Source organism: Schistocerca piceifrons, chromosome 1, assembly GCF_021461385.2.
Source record: "Schistocerca piceifrons isolate TAMUIC-IGC-003096 chromosome 1, iqSchPice1.1, whole genome shotgun sequence".
Classification (NCBI taxonomy): Eukaryota; Metazoa; Arthropoda; class Insecta; order Orthoptera; family Acrididae; genus Schistocerca; species Schistocerca piceifrons.
The window spans coordinates 770,343,420-770,368,922 of record NC_060138.1 but is presented as its reverse complement, the minus strand read 5'-3'; the positions used below and the strand labels follow the sequence as shown (position 1 = coordinate 770,368,922).

Below are 25,503 nucleotides of genomic sequence, written 5' to 3'. Positions count from 1 at the left end.
AATAGGGCTGGTCCTTCAGGTACCTGTAGTCAGCCTGATAAGGTCATGACAGTATCATAGCCAATCTTTAGATTTATAGATTCTGTGGAACACATAGCATTTGTAAAAGAGTTGGGGGCCATACAAAGGCTTGATAAAAACGGATAACACATTTTCCATTTTCTCCTCTGAATCCATGGGTAATTCACTCAAGAAAGTATGACACCGAATTCAAACTCCTCAGATTATGCTTGATATTATAAACAACACCCAGACACTTCATGGAGTTATTCAACTACATGACGGTGTCCTTTTTCATAAGATTAAGTGGCTTGTAAGTAAATTTTGATCAGTGGTAATAAATATATGTGGTTTTCTCTAGTGAAACGTGTTATTGGTGTATACCATCTAACTCCTTAATGCTTAGCTGAAACTGACGTGCTGCCACAGTACTGTTGGAGAAGGACCAAGAAGAATGTGAAATCTTCAACAGGTGAGGAACACTGTTGTGGCTTTCGATTGGTAACAAGCATTAAACTGACTAACTTATTGTGTAATAACGTAAACTCAATCCACAGGCTTTGGCAGGCTCATTGTCACTGACTGACCACTGTGTCAACTGCTGCCATTGGCCTCACTGAATGAGGTATGGAGGAGCACGGAGTCAGCACATTGGTTGTAACCTGGAGCCACTACTACTCTGTCAAGTAGCTCCTCAGTTAGCATGACAAGGCTTACAGCACCGCATTCCAATCCTCCCACCACCAAAAAATCTCTGGCTGTACCAGCATTCGAACCTGGGTCCTCCACAGGGCAGTCAGCCATGCTGACTAATCAGCTACAGAGGTGGAACTTATTGCGTACATTATGCTAAATCATGAGAAAGAGAGGGACAAACAATTAAAAAAAAATTGCAGTCTTCCAGATATCCCAGTTCAGATACAGTATGTGTACTCAGAAAGCTCCAACAGTGGGCTTATGGGAACATCTTATCTTCATACACATCATGTCTCATTCCTATCAGAGTTGTTTTGTCAGGAGAATGTTGTCTCTCAAGGAAGCGTCCTAAGCATCATCATCTTTGCCATTGTTATAACATTATGCTAATGGCAACATTGGATTCAACTGGCAGCAGCAGTGCACCGATGCAACTCATGTTCTTTTTCATAAGATACTGATCTTACTTTTCCTTAGTTCCTCACCTAATAAACCACTGTTTCAGAATTTTCTCACAACTGTGTCTGCACAACATGTTAGTGAGGTGAGACCGTGCAGACTTGCTGTGTTTTGGCAAAAGAAGACAATTTTAACATGGCAACAAGAGAAACATGTAGGTTTTACCCAAAATTCGCTACTCATGGCATGTCTCTGAAAGTTACAAATGGTTAACAAGCCAGGCAAAAATGAATTGTTGAATTTTCTGCAGAATTATTTTTAGATACTAACCAAAGCAGAGGTGACATCATGCAAATGTGGGCATGAAGAGACCCCACTAAATATTTACAATAAATGTTGGTGTCGACTTTAGTTAAGAACTTCCCCTCCAGTGCTTGGCATTTTCCCTTCAGTGCCTGCCTACAGCCCCCACCACCACCACTCTCCTCATGCATGCCATGTCATCTGTGCATCTACCGTCCACAGTATTCTGTGCAGACTATACCAACATTTGCTAACAACAGAAGCCTGTTTGCAAATTGTTATCACTTGTCAGGCAGCTTTGCAATAAACACTGCTACTTGCCACTTCAGTAACAGAAAATTTCAGTCCACAGATCTAAATACCCAGATTATTTGTGGAAGTAGTGGCTAAGAAGGTACATTTTTTTATATTTCTTTGTTTGGCAGAGATTCCCAGTTTCTTGCTTTATACTGGATTGTAACTTGTTGAATATCTTTGCAGAAGAGTACATAACTCCACTCCTAAGCCTAGACAAAGAGGTAAAGAAAATTATTTTTATTTCTCATATTATGACTGTGAAACCATAGCTCTGATGAAACCGTCTTTTCATATCAACAACAAAAATCATTAAGTAGAGAGAGCAATAATCCCAAAATCCTTAAAGAGGTAGCTGGAAGATGTGTGGCTGCATAGTTTACACAATGTTCATCCTGCTTGTTTCTGCCAAATAAATATAAATATTTTACTCACTTTAGGTTCATTGCACCATAAAACATCTCTTGAAGATAAGAGAGAGTGAAAATATGCAAAATACGTGAAAATTCTTGTCTTTAGGTCAAAAAAGTGAGAGATATTTCTACATTAAAAATTTGTTGGACTGAGATTCCTGATCACTTCATCTGTACGTTGAAATCATTTTAACTTCTTATCCAGTAGGAATCCAATGAGTTTTACATACAATACTTCACTATAAATCGTGCTTGAATGCAGATTTTGTGACAAACAGAATGTTTTTTGGGGTGAATACTTACTTTCAATTAATGTGGAATGAACACACAAAGATACTAGCAAAAAGAATGTCAGAAGCGTGTTATTCTCTTGGGGTTTTATCATCAGTTTGTAATATACTATTCCTGTTGTTGTTGTTGTGGTCTTCAGTCCTGAGACTGGTTTGATGCAGCTCTCCATGCTACTCTATCCTGTGCAAGCTTTTTCATCTCCCAGTACCTACTGCAACCTACATCCTTCTGAATCTGCTTAGTGTATTCATCTCTTGGTCTCCCTCTATGAATTTTACCCTCCACGCTGCCCTCCAATACTAAATTGGTGATCCCTTGATGCCTCAGAACATGTCCTACCAACCGATCCCTTCTTCTGGTCAAGTTGTGCCACAAACTTCTCTCCTCCCCAATCCTATTCAATACTTCCTCATTAGTTATGTGATCTACCCATCTAATCTTCAGCATTCTTCTGTAGCACCACATTTCAAAAGCTTCTATTCTCTTCTTGTCCAAACTATTTATCGTCCATGTTTCACTTCCATACATGGCTACACTCCATACAAATACTTTCAGAAATGACTTCCTGACACTTAAATCTATAATCGATGTTAACAAATTTCTCTTCTTCAGAAACGCTTTCCTTGGCATTGCCAGTCTACATTTTATATCTTCTCTACTTCGACCATCATCAGTTATTTTGCTCCCCAAATAGCAAAACTCCTTTACTACTTTAAGTGTCTCATTTCCTAATCTAATTCCCTCAGCATCACCCGACTTAATTCGACTACATTCCATTATCCTTGTTTTGCTTTTGTTGATGTTCATCTTATATCCTCCTTTCAAGACACTGTCCATTCCATTCAACTGCTCTTCCAAGTCCTTTGCTGTCTCTGACGGAATTACAATGTCATCGGCAAACCTCGAAGTTTTTATTTCTTCTCCATGAATTTTAATACCTACTCCGAATTTTTCTTTTGTTTCCTTTACTGCTTGCTCAATATACAGATTGAACAACATCGGGGAGAGGCTACAACCCTGTCTCACTCCCTTCCCAACCACTGCTTCCCTTTCATGTCCCTCGACTCTTATAACTGCCATGTGGTTTCTGTACAAATTGTAAATAGCCCTTCGCTCCCTGTATTTTACCCCTGCCACCATTAGAATTTGAAAGAGAGTATTCCAGTCAACATTGTCAAAAGCTTTCTCTAAGTCTACAAATGCTAGAAACGTAGGTTTGCCTTTCCTTAATCTTTCTTCTAAGATAAGTCGTAAGGTCAGTATTGCCTCACGTGTTACAGTGTTTCTACGGAATCCAAACTGATCTTCCCCGAGGTTGGCTTCTACTAGTTTTTCCATTCATATGTAAAGAATTCGTGTTAGTATTTTGCAGCTGTGACTTATTAAACTGATAGTTCGCTAATTTTCACATCTGTCAACACCTGCTTTCTTTGGGATTGGAATTATTATATTCTTCTTGAAGTCTGGGGGTATTTCGCCTGTTTCATACATCTTGCTCACCAGATGGTAGAGTTTTGTCAAGACTGGCTCTCCCAAGGCCGACAGTAGTTCCAATCGAATGTTGTCTACTCCGGGGGCCTTGTTTCGACTCAGGTCTTTCAGTGCTCTGTCAAACTCTTCACGCAGTATCATATCTCCCATTTCATCTTCATCTACATCCTCTTCCATTTCCATAATATTGTCCTCAAGTACATCGCCCTTGTATAGACCCTCCATATACTCCTCCCACCTTTCTGCTTTCCCTTCTTTGCTTAGAACTGGGTTTCCATCTGAGCTCTTGATATTCATACAAGTCGTTCTCTTATCTCCAAAGGTGTCTTTAATTTTCCTGTAGGCAGTATATATCTTACCCCTAGTGAGATAGGCCTCTACATCCTTACATTTGTCCTCTAGCCATCCCTGCTTAGCCATTTTGCACTTCCTGTCGATCTCATTTTTGAGACGTTTGTATTCCTTTTTGCCTGCTTCATTTACTGCATTTTTATATTTTCTCCTTTCATCAATTAAATTCAATATTTCTTCTGTTACCCAAGGATTTCTACTAGCCCTCGTCTTTTTACCTACTTGATCCTCTGCTGCCTTCGCTACTTCATCCCTCAAAGCCACCCGTTCTTCTTCTACTGTATTTCTTTCCCCCATTCTTGTCAATTGTTCCCTTATACTCTCCCTGAAACTCTGTACAACATCTGGTTCTTTCAGTTTATCCAGGTCCCTTCTCCTTAAATTCCCACCTTTTTGCAGTTTCTTCAGTTTTAATCTACAGGTCATAACCAATAGATTGTGGTCAGAGTCCACATCTGCCCCTGGAAATGTCTTACAATTTAAAACCTGGTTCCTAAATCTCTGTCGTACCATTATATAATCTATCTGATACCTTTTAGTATCTCCAGGGTTCTTCCATGTATACAACCTTCTTTCATGATTCTTAAACCAAGTGTTAGCTATGATTATGTTGTGCTCTGTGCAAAATTCTACCAGGCGGTTTTCCTCTTTCATTTCTTAGCCCCAATCCGTATTCACCTACTATGTTTCCTTCCCTCCCTTTTCCTACACTCGAATTCCAGTCACCCATGACTATTAAATTTTCGTCTCCCTTCACAATCTGAATAATTTCTTTTATTTCATCATACATTTCTTCAATTTCTTCGTCATCCGCAGAGCTATTCCTACGAACTCTTAATTCTTGGATTTGGTAGATTTTCCTGGAGATCAAAGGCACAAAATATGGACATCATTTTTAAACTGCAGAAAAGGATCATAAGAATAATAACTGGACACAATAGTTAGGCTCATTATAAAGAACTATTTAAAAAGCTAGGTATCCTTATTGCACCAAGTGCATCAATTTATTGTGCATATCAAAGAAATTGTTACCAAGTATTTTACTGGAAGTTCTATACATAATCATGGAACAAGAGTGAGTTTGGACTTATATTTACCAATTAAAAACAAATAGAAATCTCAAAACAGTATTTTATACTAGGGAATAAAGCTGGATAATAAATTGCCCAAGCAGATGAAAAAGGTTACTAAAATACATCTATTTAAAAAGACAGCTAAGACATTTTTCATAAGTAATGCTTACCACACAATTAATGATAAATGGAAGGACTTAGAGTAGTGACTAACAATGAAATACCCTATCAGAGTACAATACATTATCACAATGTAATGCTTTTACTTGAAAATCATGTGGCAAGAACTACAGGGCATGACAGTAATGGCTCCTGAGTTCAATTTATCACTCACTATGGGAGGATGCTGACTCAGTTTTCCAGGCAGACTGAGGGGAAGCATGAACACAAGCACAGGGCATAGTTGCATATGAGGTGATATGTACTCATCATTAACACTCCAGTTAACTACATCTGACCACCGCAAGAGAGGATCACAGATTTTGCACCAAGTGCAGTGTAACCCTTCACAACTGTGCTTGCCATTCAAAAAGAAGTAACAACCTCCTTCCAACCTTCTGTGACATCCTGCACCATTGGTTGGAGACTATCAGCAGTCACACTGGGGAACTACCATCCCATATGTAGGCTACCATTAACATCACTATGCAAACAACGGCATCTGGAGTGATGCTGTGACCAGACAGCATGGACTGCTGATGATTGATACTGAACTGTGTTCAGCAATGAAACACAATTCTGCGCTGCCCAGATAACCACTGTTGGTGAGTAAGGCGGCAATCTGAGTCGAGGTCCCCTTCTCCCAATGTTTTGGGCAGGCACAGTGGTACTGTTCCTGATGTGGGGAGCCATCAGGTACTACTTTAGGTTACAGCTAATAGTGGTTGAGGGAACTCTGATGGCAGAATTGTATGTCACAGACATCCTGTGTTCTCACGTGTGATCTCTCATGTGACCATATTGTGGTACCATTTTTCAACATGACAATGCTCACCACCACAGGGCGCACGTCTCTATAAACTGTCTGCATGATGTTGAGGTACTCACATGGCTAGCAAGATCCCCATGTCTGTCCCATTCAGAACATAATGTGTGACGAATTCAGACATTTACTCCATCCCAGTGCCAATATCCAGGATATTAAGGACAAGTTACAACAGTTGTGGACCAGCTTGGCACAGGAGAGAACACGAGAGGGCTCATACTGCCTAGTTCTTCGTCAATTTACCTTGGCTTTGTAATCATTGAAATAACATCTCATACCCTCTCAACCCGTGATGTTTCATTCCATTTCCTCGCCCCCTTCTGGGTGCTTCACTTTCTTGTCAAGCAATGTAGATTTTATTACAAAAAGTATTTAAGGTATGGTATATTTTAATTGCATAACACAATTTCTGCTAAATAATTGTCATTTTTAAACATTGTTTCAAAAAATCAATTTCAGAAATCACTTAGGTATTCTCTTCATCTGAATGATGGTTTTTAACTGAATGCCTTGACTACCACAATGGAGACATGTGTAAACAGTCACAGACTCGTCAGAAATCGCAATCGTGTGAGGAACATCAGTGTTATTTTAATGTTAGAAGTTGTAGTAAAACCTAGATGAAAATGAGTAGCTCATCTTGAAACTTCAAGCTGATTTTGCAGTGGCACAAGGAGAGTTAGCAGTGTGATGCAGTAGTAATATTATCAGTAGAACAGAGGACTGTATTAAAGTCAAGCGTTTCTAATCACTAAAATGGTTCAGAAGACATTGTCAGTTTGACTGCTTCAGCCTAGTTTCTCCTATAGCATCAATGCATTGGAGTCTGAGTTTTCATTTCATTTCCACCTTCCCTTTTGGGTGCTTCACATTTCTGATTAGGTAGCATATTTTCATTGTATAATGATGACAAATTCTGTATCATTGCAAAAAGATCCTTGGATGTCTACTTCAGGGTTCAGAAAATTTAAAGTTGTTTGAAACTCATTATGTGATTCTTTGTTGGGCTGTTCTAAGCTGTTTGCTGTGAACCGACTGAAGGACTGCTAAACTATTATTTTGGCTCTGCCCAGTGAAACTGAGTTTGGTTCTTTGATTAATATGCTTGTCATCAGTAAATATTACAGCTTTTGAATTGCCCTTTTACATCACTGGAAGATAATATATGTAGGATACGAACAAGAGGAGACACAGTACCAATTCTTGTGTGGCCATAGATGTTGGTTCCCCCGTGTTTAGCTTAGTTTCACTCCTGTGACATGATTTGACAATGTAACCTTCTGCTTCCTGTTATGAAGACTAGATTCCATATACACAAGTGGGACATCTTCTGTGGACCACATAATCACAGTATTTGTCAAGGTCATGGAATGTACCACCAGAATAATTTTTCTTGTTTAATTTAGTGTTTTTGGTGCAACTGAGAGGAAGTAGTCATTGAATCTGGAGATTAATGAGCTCCATATGTTATTATTTTTGTTCTTGGGACTTAGTATTATTCAAATCCATGTTGGATTGTTTCATGGATAATAGTATTCAAAATTGTTTTGGTTCATTTTTGGAATGTTTTGGTTCTTGTGCATATTACAAGTTCTGCACTTATTTTTTGTCCTTTGAATTGAATTCCTAGCACAATACACCTTATTCCCAGGAGTCACCAACCCCTTGTCTTTGTTTTTGTTCAATTTTACATTTGTTTCATTCTGGAAAAAGAAGACTTTATCGTCACACTATACTTTTCTTATATGCTACAGATGTAATTAGTGAATATATTTTTATTGTTAATATTTGGCTATCCAGCCACATAATCTGACCTACACAGATAACTGAGTGCATTAAAGTGCCCACTACCAGAACATGGGGATGCACACTGGCCCTGGATTGAATCTGGCTCATGGATTAACGAAGGAGGACAATGCATCAGTCACTCTGTATGTGGTTTTTATGCAGTTTTCCACATCCATCTAAGTAAATACTGGTTTGGTTCCCATATCCCGCCTCAGATACATGATGCACAAACACATTAAAAATTATGTCACATTTGACCATGCAATTAGACTAGACAAAGGCAGAAGGGATACATAGATATCTCCCCAGGGTGGTGTTGGTAGTGGCTTTGAAATGTGTTTCTGAGTGGCTGCTTCATCATAATAATAGCATATATATAGGTATTGTCGATTCTCTATGACAACTGGATTATTCATTGATTGATACTTTTACATCTAAATCACAAAAGTTAGTTGGATACAAAAAACACATTGCTAATGGCTATTGCACTATGTACTTCAGTCATCTTTGAAGGTTTACTACAGTAGTTAATCCAAAGCTGGACAACAGTTTCAGGTATTTTTGATCAGTAGTATCTGACAGAAAATCAGCATTCATGTCTCCACAAACAATTATTCTAAAGTTATGTCTGTAAACCTTATAAAAACTGTCTCTACTGTTTTATGAAGGGCAAGATGTTTCCTGCTGAGGACATGTAAACTAGATTGTGTGTTTTCCTGAAACATTACTGTTGCACTGCAACCAAAAAGATGTTCAACACAATATTCATTAAACTGAAGGACCTGAGAGTGACCTCCCTCCATTTCCTGCATAGTGGCTTCATATTAAAACAAAATTAGCTTGTATCCATCAAGTGCTGTCTACTCAATTTCAATTTCAATGAGATGTTCTTATAAGCACAATGCATCTGTTGGCATTCTACCTGTTGTTTTATCTTTCTATATGAATATTACAGGTTCATTGTCTTTATTAATGAGGCTCCTGATGTTATCATGGAAGATACAAAATGGATGTTCTTTAATATCCATATTTTTGTCCAAGTTGCAAAATTTAGTTTTACTGATACACGGTTCAACTGTAACTATTTTTATTCTACAGTTCTGTATTTAAGGCAATTTTACCCTAAAGTAAATGTAGCAAACACACCAGATATGATGAACACTATTTCGATCAGACTGGATATCTCTGGTAGTCAGCAGTGAAAGTAGCACCTTATCATAAGCATTCCAATGCAAGACGATGTGACATAATGACAATCAATATATTAAATATGAGGTTCATTCAAATGAAACCTGGTCAGTGCATCTACCTTTGCCTTACACGTAAGGTGGCACCACGTAACTGTGGGTATGGTGGCACCATCTATTGGTAGAGAGACTGATGCGTGCACACCATTTTATGTTGCATAGGGTCAGTGTGGATTCACACTGAAGGGAAGGTGGTCACACAAGTTATCATCCACTACCAAACATGCAGGCGAGTAAGCAGGAACAATGAGAAGTGATTCGTTTTCTGGTGGTGGTGGGAGTTGGAGGTCATGAAATGTATCGACAGATGAAGGCTGTGTACCGTGAGTACAGTCCGAGTTGTTCAAATGTTGTGGAATGGCGCAAACAATTCCTTGAGGCGTGTGAGTCATTGGAAGACAGTGCTCATCCAAGACAGGCTCATCGTGTCATCACACCACAAATGGTTGCGGAAGCGAATGCTTTAGTCTTGGACAACCGCAGAATCATTGTGGATGAAAGTCACTGGCTACTGGGTATTGGTGTGAGCCCCACCCACACCATAATGCATCAACACTTGAACTTTCGAAAAATCTGTGCACAGTGTATTCCCCACCAACTGACCACCGAACAGTGCAGTACTCAAATGGCGCTGTCTCTGAGTCAACTGCAATGTTATTATGAGGAGGAATACAGCTTAGGGCCCCCTGTTTGCCGAGTTCCTGGAATGGGGAACCACCATCAATGCCCAGCATTATCAAGCCACTTTACAGAACCTTAGACGAGCCATCAAATCAAAACTCTGAGGCATGTTGTCCAATGGCATTATCCTCCTGCATGATAATGGCCACCCACGCAGAGCCAATTTGGTGAAGATGACATTGCAGCAGTTTCAGAGGAAAATGCTGGAACATCCACTGTACAGTCCTGACCTTTCACGATGTGACTTTCATGTGTTTGGACCTCTAACACAAGCTGTTCGCAAACATCGATTCACAACAGACAATGACATGTGTGACTGGGTCCAGGCCTGGATTTGACAGCAGCCTACTAGCTTCTTCAAGAATGGAATCAACCAGCTAGTGTCACGAGGTAAATGTGCCAACAGTTTTGATGACTATTTTTGAGTATGTGTACTGTGTATAACTACATTTTTGAGTTAGTAAAATCATTACATTAGTGACCGGGTTTCATTTAAATGCCCCTTATACATCTGTGTGCAAATGTCTCCTTCTGCGTGATTTTCCAAGCTCTGTATTAACATGTTTAATAAAATGCTTCATCTGGAATTTATCATACTAATACTAAACTAAAGTCTGTCCGAACAGGACAGAAGGCCCAATGGTATTGACCGGCCGCAATGTCGTCCTCAGCCTACAGGCGTCACTGGATGCAGATATGGAGGGGCAGGTGGTCAGCACACTGCTCTCCCAGCCATATGTCAGTTCACGAGACCGGAGCCGCTACTTCACAATCAAGTAACTCCTCAGTTTGCCTCACAAGGGCTGAGTGCACCCCATTTGCCAACAGCACTCGGCAGACCAGATGGTCACCCATCCACGTGCTAGTCCAGCCTGACAGCGCTTAAATTTGGTGATCTGACAGGAACTGGTGTTACCACTGCAGCAAAGCCATTGGCATCATACTAATACTAATACATATAATAACATGATCCTCATATTGTTGTGAGATCTGTTTACAACAATGTATCTGGATTCCCTACAACCATTACATGATCTTTTATGCCAAAGGGCCATCTCATGGGGGACATTGACAAGCTCTACAATTTGCTTCAAAATACAAATTACCTTATAATTATCACCCAAAGATTTGTGCACCATTATGTCATTTCCATCTCATGATCATTATATAGCAGTCAACACCACCTTGATCTTCTCAACATTTCATTTCAAAAGCTATTGATCATTCCTGTTCCATTGGTTAAGCCTAACACAATATAAATTTGCACACAACAAAATAATAAACACAAACATTAATAATGAAAGGAATATAGATAACATCACACAGTATAGTTGAGGTATTGAGCTGTCAAAAGGTACATAAACAAGACAGAATGTTGCTAAGCCTTCTGGTGAAATCTTCTTCAGAGTAGTCGGAATACATAAACATGCACACACACACACACACACACACACACACACACACACACACACAGGGACATTGTGACAGCTCTGCAGTTGGAATGAAATTTAGAAACATAGCTCATGATGTTCAAAAACAGTACATATTATTTTAATGTTATTACGAAACTAACAAAAAATGTGATGTTGCTAATATTATTTACATTAGGTGCATCTTATGAGCTATGGTTACTAAAGAAATACCAACCCACAATGTCTTCCCATGACTTCCATAATAAACGTCCGCTGATGCGAGTAGGCTGTTGACATAATGGCATCAATAGCTTCAATGATCCGATGTAGAGCTGAATCTGTTCCAATTGTCATGTCAGTTCCACAAAAATCATTATCAATGGATCCAACCAATCCAACAATTCTAAGAGTAGCATATGCCTGCTGTGCATTTTTTGTAATACGCCCTGGAACAAAGTATTTCAATAAGGCTTCTGTTAATGTATCTGACGTGTAAAACAAATATTTTTAAAATGACATAATATTACAGTTAAGTGTCAGTCTTTATGTAATATTTCATCATCTCTCTGAGCTGTATGATGTTATGATTAAGTAAGACCCACATGCTAAGGTTCAGTTTAGGTATTCACTGTGAGAGATAAGTCTGTCCCCTCACTTTAATAACGCAGCATCAGTCTGTTCATTTCATGATTTTTGAGTTGTATACTTTCAATTTGACCATTTACATTTTATTGGACCAGTTTTTGGATGTACAAAAAATATGCATGACTCTATCACATCAAATTTCATAATTTTATTCAAAAATCTATAAACTTGTTTTCTCACTTTTTTTTTAAGTCGTCAGTCTTCTCACTGGTTTGATGTGGCCCACCACAAATTCGTCTCCTGTGCCAACCTCTTCATATCAGAATAGCAACTGCAAACTATGTCCTCAGTTATTTGCTGGATGTATTCCAATTTCTGTCTTTCCCTACAGTTTTTACCCTACCGGCCACTGTGGCCGAGCGGTTCTAGGCGCTTCAGTCTGTAACTGCACGACCACTACGGTCGCAGGTTCAAATCCTGCCTCGGGCATGGATGTGTGTGATGTCATCAGGTTAGTTAGGTTTAAGTAGTTCTACGTTCTAGGGGACTGCTGACCTCAGATGTTAAGTCCCATAGTGCTCAGAGCCACTTGAACTATTTGAGTTTGTACCCTGTAAGTTCTCTCTAGTACTATGAAAGTTACTCCCTGATGTCTTAACAGGTGTCCTATCATTCTGCCTTTTCTTCTTGTCACTGTTTTCCGTATGTTCCTTTGCTCACTGAATCTGCGGAGAACCTCTTCATTCCCTACCTTACTGTCCACCTTATTTTTAACATTCTTCTGTAGCACCACATCTCAAATGCTTCTTTTTTTCTTCTGTTCTGGTTTTCCCACAGTCCATGTTCCACTCCAAACATACATCCTCAAAAATTTCATCCACAAATCAATGCCTATGTTTGATACTAACAGACTTCTGTTGGTCAGGAATGCCCTTTTTGCCAGTGCCAGTCTGCTTTCTATGTCTTCTTTGCTCTGTCTGAGTTATTTTGCTGCCCATGTAGCAGAATTCCTAACTTTGTCTACTTCGTGATCTCAAAATCTCATGTTAAGTTTCTCATTGTCCTCATTTCTGCTACTCCTCATTACTTTCTCCTTTCTTTGATTTACTCTCCAACCATATTCTGAACTCATTACTCATTTGATTCAACAGATCCCATAATTCTTCTTAACTTTCACTGAGGATAGTAACATAATCAACGAATCTGATCACTGATATCCTTTCACTCTGATTTTAATCCCCACACTTGAATATTTTTTCATTTCCGTCATTGCTTCTGTGATGTATAGATTGAACAGCAGGGATGAAAGACTACATCTCTGTCTTACATTCTTCTCAATCTGAGCACTTTGTTCTTGGTCTCACACTCTTATTGTACCCTCTTCGTTATTGTACATATTACATATTACCTATCTTTCCCTAAAGCTTACCTCTATTTTTCTTCAAATTTCAAACATCTTGTGCCATTTGACATTTTTTAACACCTTTTCCAGGTCTTTCTGCCTTACCAAGGAGCCACTGGCTCTGAAAGCTTGCCTAATTATAACTTTATTTTGGGTGTGTGTTTTGCCACCACTTGGGGAGTACACTTTTTATCTATCCAATTAAATTATTTTTGTCAAATATTGTTTTCAATGTTTTATAATTATTTCTGTAACAGATGAATAGAAGGAAGCTGGAATACCATAGTTCTGCCTCAACTGACATACCTGTCACATACCATGTGCTGCTGCAGTGGCAGATTCATGAACTACAGAAACAGTACAAAATAAATATAGTTATTGCTGCTACCAATCCTTCAGGGCAAGATACATAGATATTTGTAGATGTATGTATGAGCTGATTAGCACAGAACCTTTTTTTTCTTCTGGACCAGTGTTTCCTGTAAAGGGCCATTGGTACCTCAGCTGCCTAACAATTTGTCAGACTTTGAATCAACAACTGTAAATATAACCAAGGAGTTACACCCTGAATTGTGCAGCTGATGCACATGCTATGGAATTAAATAGGGAGATAACACAAACTTGAGATACCAATGTCAGTTTTTATAATTTAGAACCAAGTAAGATAAAAGTAAGGTAGACATTTCACAGCTTTGCAGGAGAGCAGTAAGAATTTATGTGAAATAAAGATGCAATCAGATTTTGACTTAGCTATAGACACACCTCCTTTGTCGGATGTAGTTAAATAACCTATATGGGCAAGATTATTGAAATTTGACACACAGTTTCAACTTCAGTGGTGGAACATATACATGACAGAGCTTTGCCTACAATTTGAAAATGGTAATTCAGATTTTAGTTGTCCTATGACTTGTAGTATCTATTTCTCAGAAGTGTCTCGTGTTTGCATGAGATTATGTACTGATATCTACATAGAAATAAGTATAAATGATTTAGAATTAACATTCAGTAAACTAATTACCCACAAGAAAGATGAAAAAGACACTGTCAGGTTTTACTGCACACTGGCATTTAAACTGTATGGAATGCCAAATACTAACTTTAAATATATGAAGGATTAAAAGAAGATAAAAAGGTAGGTTTGAAATCAAAGGCAGATAGACTCACGCATATATAAAGTAAGCTGAGGTGTTTGGGTCAATTGATGTATCTGGGATAACGTTTTTGGCGCTCTTTTCAACACCATAGGGCACATAGAAATGATGGTTAAGTGTCAATGACCTTGTGGGAGATCTTGATCTGTGTGAACTATTCAGAGTGACACCTTCAAGGCCTCAGTTGTCCATTATATTATTTCCTATTTAGATTTTTTATCTAATGGTCTCTTCCTCTCCTACTATTCTATCTTCTTTAAATTATATTTCCTTTCACTATCCTATCTACAACGATCACATAATAGGGCACTTGCTAATGTATGGAATATTAGTAATTCATGCATGTTTGACTATTATAGATACTATGAGTTTATTGTGTAATATTTTAGGATGAAATTGTCTGCAAAATTTCTGACAACACCTACATAACCATTATCTGAGTGTTGTAGCACTTCTAAGACATCATAACCGAAACATGCAATGTTTCTTGTTACTACAACACCTGAACAAAGATGTGTCATCTAAATATGAATGTTCTTTTGAAGTTAACTGTATGAATGCTGGATATTAGCATCATGATGTTGAAGAGGGGGGAAAAGGAAGGGTAAAAGGTACACTGGCATAGTAGCTGAATGATGAGCTACCATGCAGGTGAGCCCCACCAAATTAAAGAGCCGCAACAGCCTGATACATTTACAATAAGCAAATTAAGTTTTGATCATTTTGAATGGAACACGGAACAGTATATTTAAGAGAGAGCATACAAGATGGCTCAGTAATCAGGTACGCATTCCAAGTGGAGTAGGTGAGTTATACACAATATTAAACAGGATGCAGTGATCTTATACACATGTGGTTCAATGAATAGAATGGCGTACCAATAGGAGGAGGACTTACACCTAAAGGGAGGACAATGGAGTTGAATATATATAGGGACACTATTACTGTGATAATTGGATGGTTGTTAGGAGGTGGCCTTCTGAAGAAGGTGATGGAGTTGATAGTTTCTACAGAAGTAGAATACTGTCTGTTTCAAAGCTTACTTCAAATTGCAAAATACAGCAATCTACTTAAACTGTAGTGATGTAGTGGATGAATAAGTGAATAATAATGACACAGTGTCTGAGCTTTTTATGCTGTTCATTGTACGCTGAAGTGCCAAAGGAACTGGTATAGGCATGCATATTCAGATACAGAGATATGTAAGCAGGCAGAATACAGTGCTGCAGTCAGAATGCCTATATAAGACAACAAGTGCCTGGCACAGTTGTTAGATCGGTTACTGCTGCTACAATGACAGGTTATCAAGATTTAAGTGAGTCTGAACGTGGTGTTACAGTTGACAAACGAGCAATGGGACACAGCATCCCTGAGGTAGTGCAGAAGTGGGGATTTTTCCGTATGACCATTTCAAGAGTGTACCTTGACGATCAGGAATCTGGTAAAACATAAATCTCTGATATCATTGTGGCTGAAAAAGGATCCTGCAAGAACAGGACCAACAATGACTGAAGAGAATCATTCAACATGGCAGAAGTGCAACCCTTCTGCAAATTGCTGCAGATTTCAATGCGGGGCCATCAAGAAGTGTCCGCATGTGAACCATTCAATGAAACATCATCGATATGGGCTTCAGAGCCGAAGGCCCACTCGTTTACCCTTGATGACTGCATGATACAAAGCTTTACACCTCACCTGGGCCCGTCAACATGGACATTGGACTGCTGATGACTGGAAAACATGTTGCCTGCTTGGACGAGTCTTGTTTCAAATTGTATGGAGTGGACAGACATGTACGGGTATGGAGACAACCTCATGAATCCATGGACCCTGCATGTCAGCAGGGGACTGTTCAAGCTGTTGCAGGCTCTGTAATGGTAGGGGGCCTGTGGAGTTGGAGTGATCTGGGACCCCTGATACGCCTAGATATGACACTGACAGGTGGCACGTACGTAAGCATCCTGTCTTATCACCTGCATCCATTGTGCATTCTGATGGTCTAGGGCAATTCCAGCAGGACAATGTGACACACCACATGTCCAGAATTGCTACAGAGTGGCTCCAAGAAAACTCTTCGGAGTTTAAACACTTCCGCTGGCCACCAAACTCCCCAGACATGAACATTATTGAGCATATCCAGGATGCATTGCAACATGCTTTTCAGAAGTGATCTCCACCCCCTCATACTCTTACAGATTTATGAACTGCCCTACAGGATTCATGGTGTCATGGTGTCAATTCCCTCCAGCACTACTTCAGACATTAGTCAAGTCCATTCCACATCAAGTTATGGCACTTCTGCGTGCTCACGGGGGCCTTACACAATATTAGACAGGTGTACCAGTTTCTATGACTCTTCAGTGTATATGTAATAATGAATAATGGAAAGTGTGAGGTAAGGCAATAAAAGGTCTTTAGTTACTCGACAAATGTAACACCTACTGCTTGCTGGTGATGAACAAGGAATAAGAAAGATTTACCTGGAGAAGTATGTAAGATCTATTGAGTATCTCGTCAACTACATTGATTCACTGACTCAAGATGTACGCATTACCAACATATACCTTATAAAAAATTTACCTAGAAAAGCATGTAAGGTCTATTGAGATATCTGGCCAACTATAAGAGGTATTGGGTATATTCCATGACTCAAGATGTATGCATATTAACCACATATACCTTAGCATGTTTTGAAAAGGTTTTGAAAATTTCTCTACGGGACGGTAGTAACACTGTTTGCTATGACTTTTATACAAAAGGATTTATACTATTTACAGTCTACTAAGTTTCATGGGTGGGGCTGTACAAATTTCTTAGCAAAGGTCATCTTTACTTAGTATAAATATGTTAGCTTATTTTTCACACTAATGTAGTGAAAAATTAATAGTCTGAGAAAGAGAATTTAATAATGTGATATAGGTGTAGCTGAATAAAAGAGGAGCAAGTTTTTAAAATGCATAATGTCCACTGGTGGACATGAGTTTTAATATGAAATCAAACAATGGAAATTCCAGTTTGGAATAACGACAATATAAGGAATAGAATAAACTGCTACTCAGCATAAAGATGACCCCCTGAGTTGCAGACAGTCACAACAAAAAGACTGATTCACATGCAGCTATCAGCCAAAGCCTTCTTCAGCAAAGACAACATACACTAAAGCAAGCACACCTCATGCACACTTGACCACCGCCACTGGCAGCTCCGACCTGGAATGCATTCCAATTGGAACTGCTGGTGGTGGGGGCCAAGTGTGCATTAGGTGTGCTTGCTTGCATGAATATGTGTGTATGTTTTCTTTGCTGGAGAAAGCTTTGGCCAATAGCTGCATGTGTACCAGTCTTTTCATTGTGGCTGTCTGCAGCTCAGTGAGTCATCTTTAGGGTGAGTAGCAATCTATCCTATTTCTTATATTGTTAATATAAAATCATGTCTTTTATGACTCACTCTAGGCCTCCCTATAATCAGATCATGTCAAAACACATTTTAAAACTTTCAAAAAGAGCTTTGAAAAGTAGCCTGTAAGCTTACTGGCTGCTTCCTGACAAGTGGACCAACTGCATGTTTACTGTGATCATATCAGTAGCAACATGTGATTGTGCAAGCACACAACCTAGATTCACTAGATTACATATAAGGGTTGATCATATGCTATTGCCTTTTGCCCCAAATAATTATGCATTGAGATGGTTTAACATATTAATCAGCAGAATTTTACAAAATTAGGCAAATGTTTTCAAATATATTAAATCAAATTTTTGCAAAATAGATGAGGTAATATCATGAAGGATAATAATGTAACAGTGCATTGGTTTAACTTTTAACTTTACTTGCAAGTAATGAATTAAAGCAAACAAGTACAATAAGGTGGCCATAAATTTCTATGCAAAACTGCAGCACATAAATGAATCACTGTATATTGCAGAGCAAAGCAAGCAATCAAATAAAATATCTGAACATTAACACTGGTCAGAGTTTGTAGCACATGTACAATTTTCAACATTTCACAGTTTTCTACATTCCACTGAAACTCATTTAAAAGTACCTCTGCTGTTCCAACACCAAAGATCTGAACCCCATCTTCACTTTTAAATGACAGCTACAAAAGACCAACTATTGTAGTCAATTTCATTACTTTTCTTCGCCTACCTTATCAGAATACACTGTTCTTTATACATTATAAATTTTAGTATATATATTCTTAGATCTACTTATTTGTACATCTTATTCCATAACTAATGTCAACACTTTGTCCTTTTAATTTATTATTTTTTTCTATTCCTGTTTTAAAAGGAAATCTCTCAAGCTAGTCAAATACATGTCCATATTCCACTTGTTGCTGTGGCACAACTAGATTCAAAGAGCATTGCTTAATATTTTTAGAAACATAAAAAATCGTATTTACATAAATTATTACATTTTAATCTCTATTACAATATCAACATGCTGACACTAAGGAAATGTGTGTGCTGAATTGTCTTACCACAGTTTAATCAAAAATATAAATAATTTAACAGTTTGTTTTCATGCATATCGCACAACAGGCTAGCCCATCATGTAATTCAGGTCATGAACCATTTCCTGGTGTACTGAATGTGTTAAGATGTCTGCTAATGGTTATTATGCTTCATAAATACACAAATATTTAAACAGTAGTGATCACTAATATTACATTGCATAAATATATTGATAAATACTGTTTAGTGATTCTGCTAAGTCCAGGAATGTCCTATATTTGCTGTACCACAACAATAGGCAGTCCTGGCCATTTTAGTACATTTATGATACTGCTAATCCCCCACACTCAGTTGCCAGGCCACACTGGCTTTCATCTCCTTATAGCACCCAAAAGATCAGCCATACTGCTAGTTTTGTGACATACCCCCACTTTGTGTCAATTTTGAACACATTTGACACAAAGCAGCACCAAGACTCTTCAGTATAATTACAGTTTATTACTTATTTATTGGTCCACAGTTGTGTGTACTCAAACTGACTTTGGTTGACACTTCACTGCTTGAAGGTACCTGTCAATTGCAGTCTTTGTTGTTTTTAGTCTGCATCAGGCACAAGATTCACCAAATTCAATCAGCACATCTGCAATCACATGCCCTCATCGCCAGCCAAACCATCTATCAAATACAAACAAATCCATATAAAATATTGCCTAGAAATGCAGACCCATGATTCACAGTAGTTAGGCTATCCAAACCCTCTGTGGAGGATCCCATATCCATTGTGAGCAACTCTCAAATATGGCTTATACAAGCATAACAAATACACATTTATCAAATACAAACATGGAATAATCAAATATACCCAATGTCACCCTATCTAATCATAAAATGTTTCCAAGTCAGTAACTCTTTCACAGTATCTCTACAACTATATCTATTCAAGTATGTAAGTATACCCCAAATATGTCTATACATTCACATACAGTTCCTTACATAATACTTCACAATATCTTAGAACACTCTTTTCTACCATTTCTGTGGATAATTTGCCCACTTTTAACTGATCACATTGTACCATCGAGGCTTCTAATATACCCATACTAAAACATAATACTGTACATCTACTGCACTTGGCAATGTCATACCTCCCATTCATTTATTCTTTCTCAACATATTTTTTCATTTCCGTTACTCAGTCCAAATGTCTTTTGGACACTGGATACCCGAACCTATAAACATTACGGTGTGGCCAACCAATAATCTCAAAAAGTCCATCGTACAGTTCAAATAGTTTTTTGATTTATCCATCAATGTCACTGGATCCTTTTCTTGGTCCTCACCAACACATTATTACCCTGCTTGAACTTAGTAGGTTTATATCTTCCTCCATGTCTCCTCTGTCTCTCATGTCGTCTCTTTAACATCTAGTCTGCCTGCTTAGCTGAGCAGTAACATGTTTGCCTACCATGCAGCAGGTCCAGGTTTGATTCCCAACTGGATTGGAGATTTTCTCTGCTCGTGGACTGGATGTTATGTTGTCATCATCATATCATCACCGACACGCAAATCGCTCAATGTGGCATCACCTAAAATAAGACTTGCAACTTGGTGGCCAAACGTTCCCAGTTGTGGCCTCCTGGCCATCAATGCCACATGATCATTTTTGTTCTCTAACATCTACTGTCTGGCCAGCTGTTCCCTTGCTTGGCTCGTCAAACTTTGAGATGGGAAATCTGTATGTTGAGCTATCAAATTGTCTGGCCTGACATCTTTCATGAGCTCATACGGTGAGATTCCTGTTGCACAACTCTTCATTGTAGTCATCAAATCCTCAAATGCAACTATATGCTCTGCCCATCTGCTAAGCTTCCTACCGCAATATGACCTACATAGCCTACCCAGCTTCCTCACATACCTCTAAGTAGGATTGCTCACAGGATGATATATGGATATTCTTATATACTTTATCTGAGATCTTTTTGTAAATTTGTCCCACATGCCAGACACAAATTGTACTCCATTGTCAGACAGAATGTCCTCTCATTTTGCAACATTGACAAAATAATCACTCTCTAGCTTCTTACACTGGCTGGTAGCCCTTTGTAGGGGATGCAGCTTTACAAATTTGGAGAACACATAAATAGCTAAAAGAACATATTTCACACCATTTCAATCTGCTCTTAGTTCCCAAACAGATCAGTAGACAGTAGTTCACCATTCTTTTCGGGAATAATATTCTGTGTCTCTCCTTGTACTGTAATAGTACTACACTTACCTTTTGACAGTTTTCACAAGAATCCAATTGGCTTCTTACCCTCATTGCCACGTTGTTAAAATAAATATAGTCCTATCGTATTTCCAGACACTTCTGAGCCCCATAATGCCTACAGCTATGGGTGGATGTAATTTATTAATGTTGCTACATACTCATCTGGAAAACATACTCCCCAATCTTTTCCAAACTTCTGTGTCTAAATAAAACCCCTTATAAATTTTATAATATTGAGCAATTTTCTCATATCCTTTACTTCCAAAGATTACTACGATGAACTTAAGCGTTTGGCTCCATTCTGAAGTCTCCTCATGTCCTTACAGATGGATTTCATCTCTTTTTCTCCATCCATTCCTTTCATGTATAGATGTATGTTCATCGGTAGTTCTTCCTCTTCTCCATTCTCTTCATTTTCTTCCCCAGCCAAGGGTAATCTTGACAAGGCATCAGCCACATTGGATATAGAAGGCAAATTCTTATACATAGTTCCAGTAACTGTTACTGGGTGACTTACACTTTTTCGACCCAAGAGTTTTTAGTAATACTGAAAATCTTCTAGAGCAGTATGATAGTTCACTACGTATGTAACATCCTACACAAGTGTTATTTGTTTTGCTGTGTTGTGTACAGTTATGTGTCACAAATGCCCACTGAATCATAATGGGAAAACCAAGAGGTGGCAGAAGTAAGAGTAGGGGCAGTGACACAGGCAGTGCAGACATCCAGTCGCTGGTAACAGACGAGGGGCCCCTCCCAAAGTTGGGGAATGGGTCCTGTCCCTGTGGAACTGCACAGCAATGACATGATAGATGTAGAATCAGTCATCAACTCTGTGAGGGCAGCAGTCATCGACAAAATCCAGGAGACCATCAAGTGTAAACGAGCTAAAATCTAATCTCTGAGTAAGTAATTGCATGACCATGAAAAAAAGTTCATTGATCCATGGTCACATTAAGAATGAGAGGAATTCTTCAGAAGGAAAAGCTTGCCCTTTTTTGGGGTGGCCAAAAAAGATCGGTAGAAAACTGATGATTTGTTCATCACTATCACATGTGAGAAACTTGGCAAGTGGGTTAATATGCCTGATATTGACAGAAGCTATATGTAGAATGCAGGCAACAAGGTGTTATAAAACTCAGGTCCATAATAGTTAAATTTGTGTCATATTGCAAAAGATTAGAAATGTTTAGCCAGAAGAGGAAACTTGCCAAGACTGGCATTACTGCAAGGAAAGATCTACATGCAAAAGACTAAAATTGTTGGCTGTCATCATCTCAGAGTTTGATCTACAAAACTGTGAATTCAGCACAGCAGGATTGTAGTGAAGATGGCAGAAGGGGAAAAAAGTCTGTAACGAAGACATTACGTGAAGTCTCACAATACGCAAAGACTAACACCTTCATTTTTTTTCACTCTATGTTATCATATAAACTTCCTCAACTATTTTACTTCTTTGTATTTTTGATTATTCTCTAAATTTTTATGTATATTCATATGTCAGTCTAGTTGGTATTGATACTGTTTATTAACAACAATCCTCTCAATCTGCCTTCTAAACACCACATTTTTCACTTCCTCACTATTACTGTCAATTTCTTTAACTGTGTTTCATGGCTCAACAAAAGTAAATGTTTTCATTTGGTTTACAACTACTCACAGCATCCTAGAATCGCAAAATTACTTCTTTCTGAATCCTATAATCAGTCACATTCAGACCTCTCCCAATGTCATTTCTTAATTGGAGCTTAAGACAAATATATGCACTTAGTGTGGCAAATATTATCCCATCATGTTAAGAAATACTCTTTGTCATTAAACAGGCCCCTTCTTTCGAGATGTTCTATTAGCTAGTCTGTCATTTACTGAAGCTGCATATGACCATTACGACCATAACTTTGGACAGCCCTGCAGAATGTCTACCTCAATGAATACTGGTCTTTGAGACAGATGCAGCATAGGTTAGCTTTCTGGCGTTCACAATGAAACATACCTGCAACCTACTTATAACACCAACAAGCAGTCACTGACAGCTCACTTACAGAGTTTTAAATCCTACTACATAAGTCATATTTCAAAATTATTCTTCTTCCAGAGACATATCTCAGACTGAACATATTCTCCAACTCTGTTCTTTCTACAGGTTGTCTGCTTCTAAGGGTAGTGAGAGTGGTGAGGGGCTGTGTGTTCACTCTGATCTAGAAATGAAGACAGAATGCAAATGATGTAAGAGAAGCAGAGTCCTGTTTCTCAAAATAAATGTTTGTAAATCAAAAATGTTTCATTGGAGGAATCTACAATCCGTACAAATTCAGTGCTTTATCATCCTTTCAGCGACACCAAAATCAAAAACACCTGTTCATTATGTGCAGTGCATCAGAGTCTACAGTACTAAGGAAAAAACTGTGCAGTTTTGGCAAAGGAAAGGCAAAAATGTTATACTATTTTGCAAGCATCTGCAGACACATTAAACAAAATTTTTCTCATCAGCTGAGAAAGCTGCAATACACTATCAGCCACAAGATAGCATCTTCTCAACAGACAAGTTTTGTATCAAACATGTTTCTGCATACACAGTATGACAAACAATGATTAGAATCTCTTATAAGGTAGTAGCTGATGACAGAGTGGGCATATGACAACTAAAAACTTCGCCAATTTTAGAAGAGGTGACTAGTTGCAAACAAACAGATACTAGATGTTTTTTGGTTTATTTATTCCAAATGACATGTTTAAGGCTCTGCCCACCATTAGATTTCCTGGTATAAACAATACAAGAAGTAATTAGTTATACACTCTTTTTAAAACACCAAATGTTAACAAGAAAGTCCAAAATTGAAGTAAGTGTCAGAACCAATACATGCCATTTCATAGCAAAAATAACTTTGACAACTTGTTCCTTACTCATAAATTCATACATATAATTTAAACTTGGAGAATGGGAATTTCGGTCATGATAAGGACATTGACAAACTGCTACATCATTGTGCTCATACTTGCTGGTTAAACCATGCAGTGCGAGAGGGCACCACCTTAGTGATTTCAGCTGTACAAATGCAGATATGTTTAATAAAAATTAAAACAATAATCAATAACAACCAAACATACATCTTGTGCTCCTGCACATAAAAACACACATCACAGTAGTACAACATACAAGAAAGTCCATTACAAAATTGTAGGAAAAATATTTTGTCTTTAAAAGTCATGACTTGTCAATTAGAAAAGAACATGTTTAGATTTACAACTACACATCTTGACTATTTGTCAAACATAAAATCTTAAGACATTTGTCTCATCCAATGGTTTATTATTGCACCTATCCATATACCAAAATGTTTACTGCTCATTAAAACAGTAAAATATAACAACAAAAATATATGTCATGTGCCTGCATGTAAGCACAATAAAAGAAGAACCACTGCAGTACATGGGCATGAGATTGTACCTTTCAACATACCAAAATATTTATTTATCTTAAAATGATAATGTATCAAAAGTACGGAAAAATCTGTCTTGAATCACTGATCAGAGTAGCACATAGGGAAGAAATTGCATTTCAACATTTAAAACTTCCTTTTTTTGTATTAAAAAAATAACACATCATAATAACAAAAGGCCTTGTTTTAATTAGCCAGTGCACTTCCTGACTAAATGTGAAATGTGGAAACCAAAGACACATTCCTCCAATCATAAGCCTAACTAATATGGTATTCACTAGCCACTGTAGGACACAAAAAAAGTAGTGAAGGAAAAGATGGTTGTCTACATGCCCTTCAAAAAAGTTTTTATGTGCCTCTCACAACAAATCATCAAAAACACTAAAAAACATTTCCTACCACTACTGATTTAATTTAATGTTCCAGTAGGATCCCAAATGGTTAACAATTTGTGGAACCTATTGAGGCACAGTCTGGAACCCATGCAAAAGAAGTTTTGTAAGATGGGAGTATTTGAAATAAAATGCAGATCATGCAAATGTTTTTACGTAGGATATATGCTGGCAGAATTAGGAAGGAGCATGACAATTCTGCAAACAGAGAGGAAGGGAAACAATTTGGACATCTTGGAGGAAATGCATTCAGTCAAGTGGCTGCACAATTGCTAATCAATGAGCAAATCAGTAGTGGTATGAAATAGTTTTTTAGTCTTTCTGATGATTTGTTGTGACAGGCTCATAAAAACTTTTCTGATGTTGGGCATGTAGACAAC

At 38.1% G+C, this 25,503-nt stretch overlaps 1 protein-coding gene across 1 annotated transcript in view; it reads right to left on the bottom strand.

Annotated features, from left to right (window-relative positions):
• The window catches only part of LOC124775011 (ATP-dependent 6-phosphofructokinase-like), a 433,031-nt gene that overhangs the window by 324,409 nt on the left and 83,119 nt on the right, over positions 1-25,503 (bottom strand). The window contains exon 4 of the mRNA XM_047249771.1: positions 11,660-11,870. Within this exon, the coding sequence (XP_047105727.1) occupies positions 11,660-11,870 (211 nt within the window). The remainder of the gene's footprint in view (positions 1-11,659; positions 11,871-25,503) is intronic.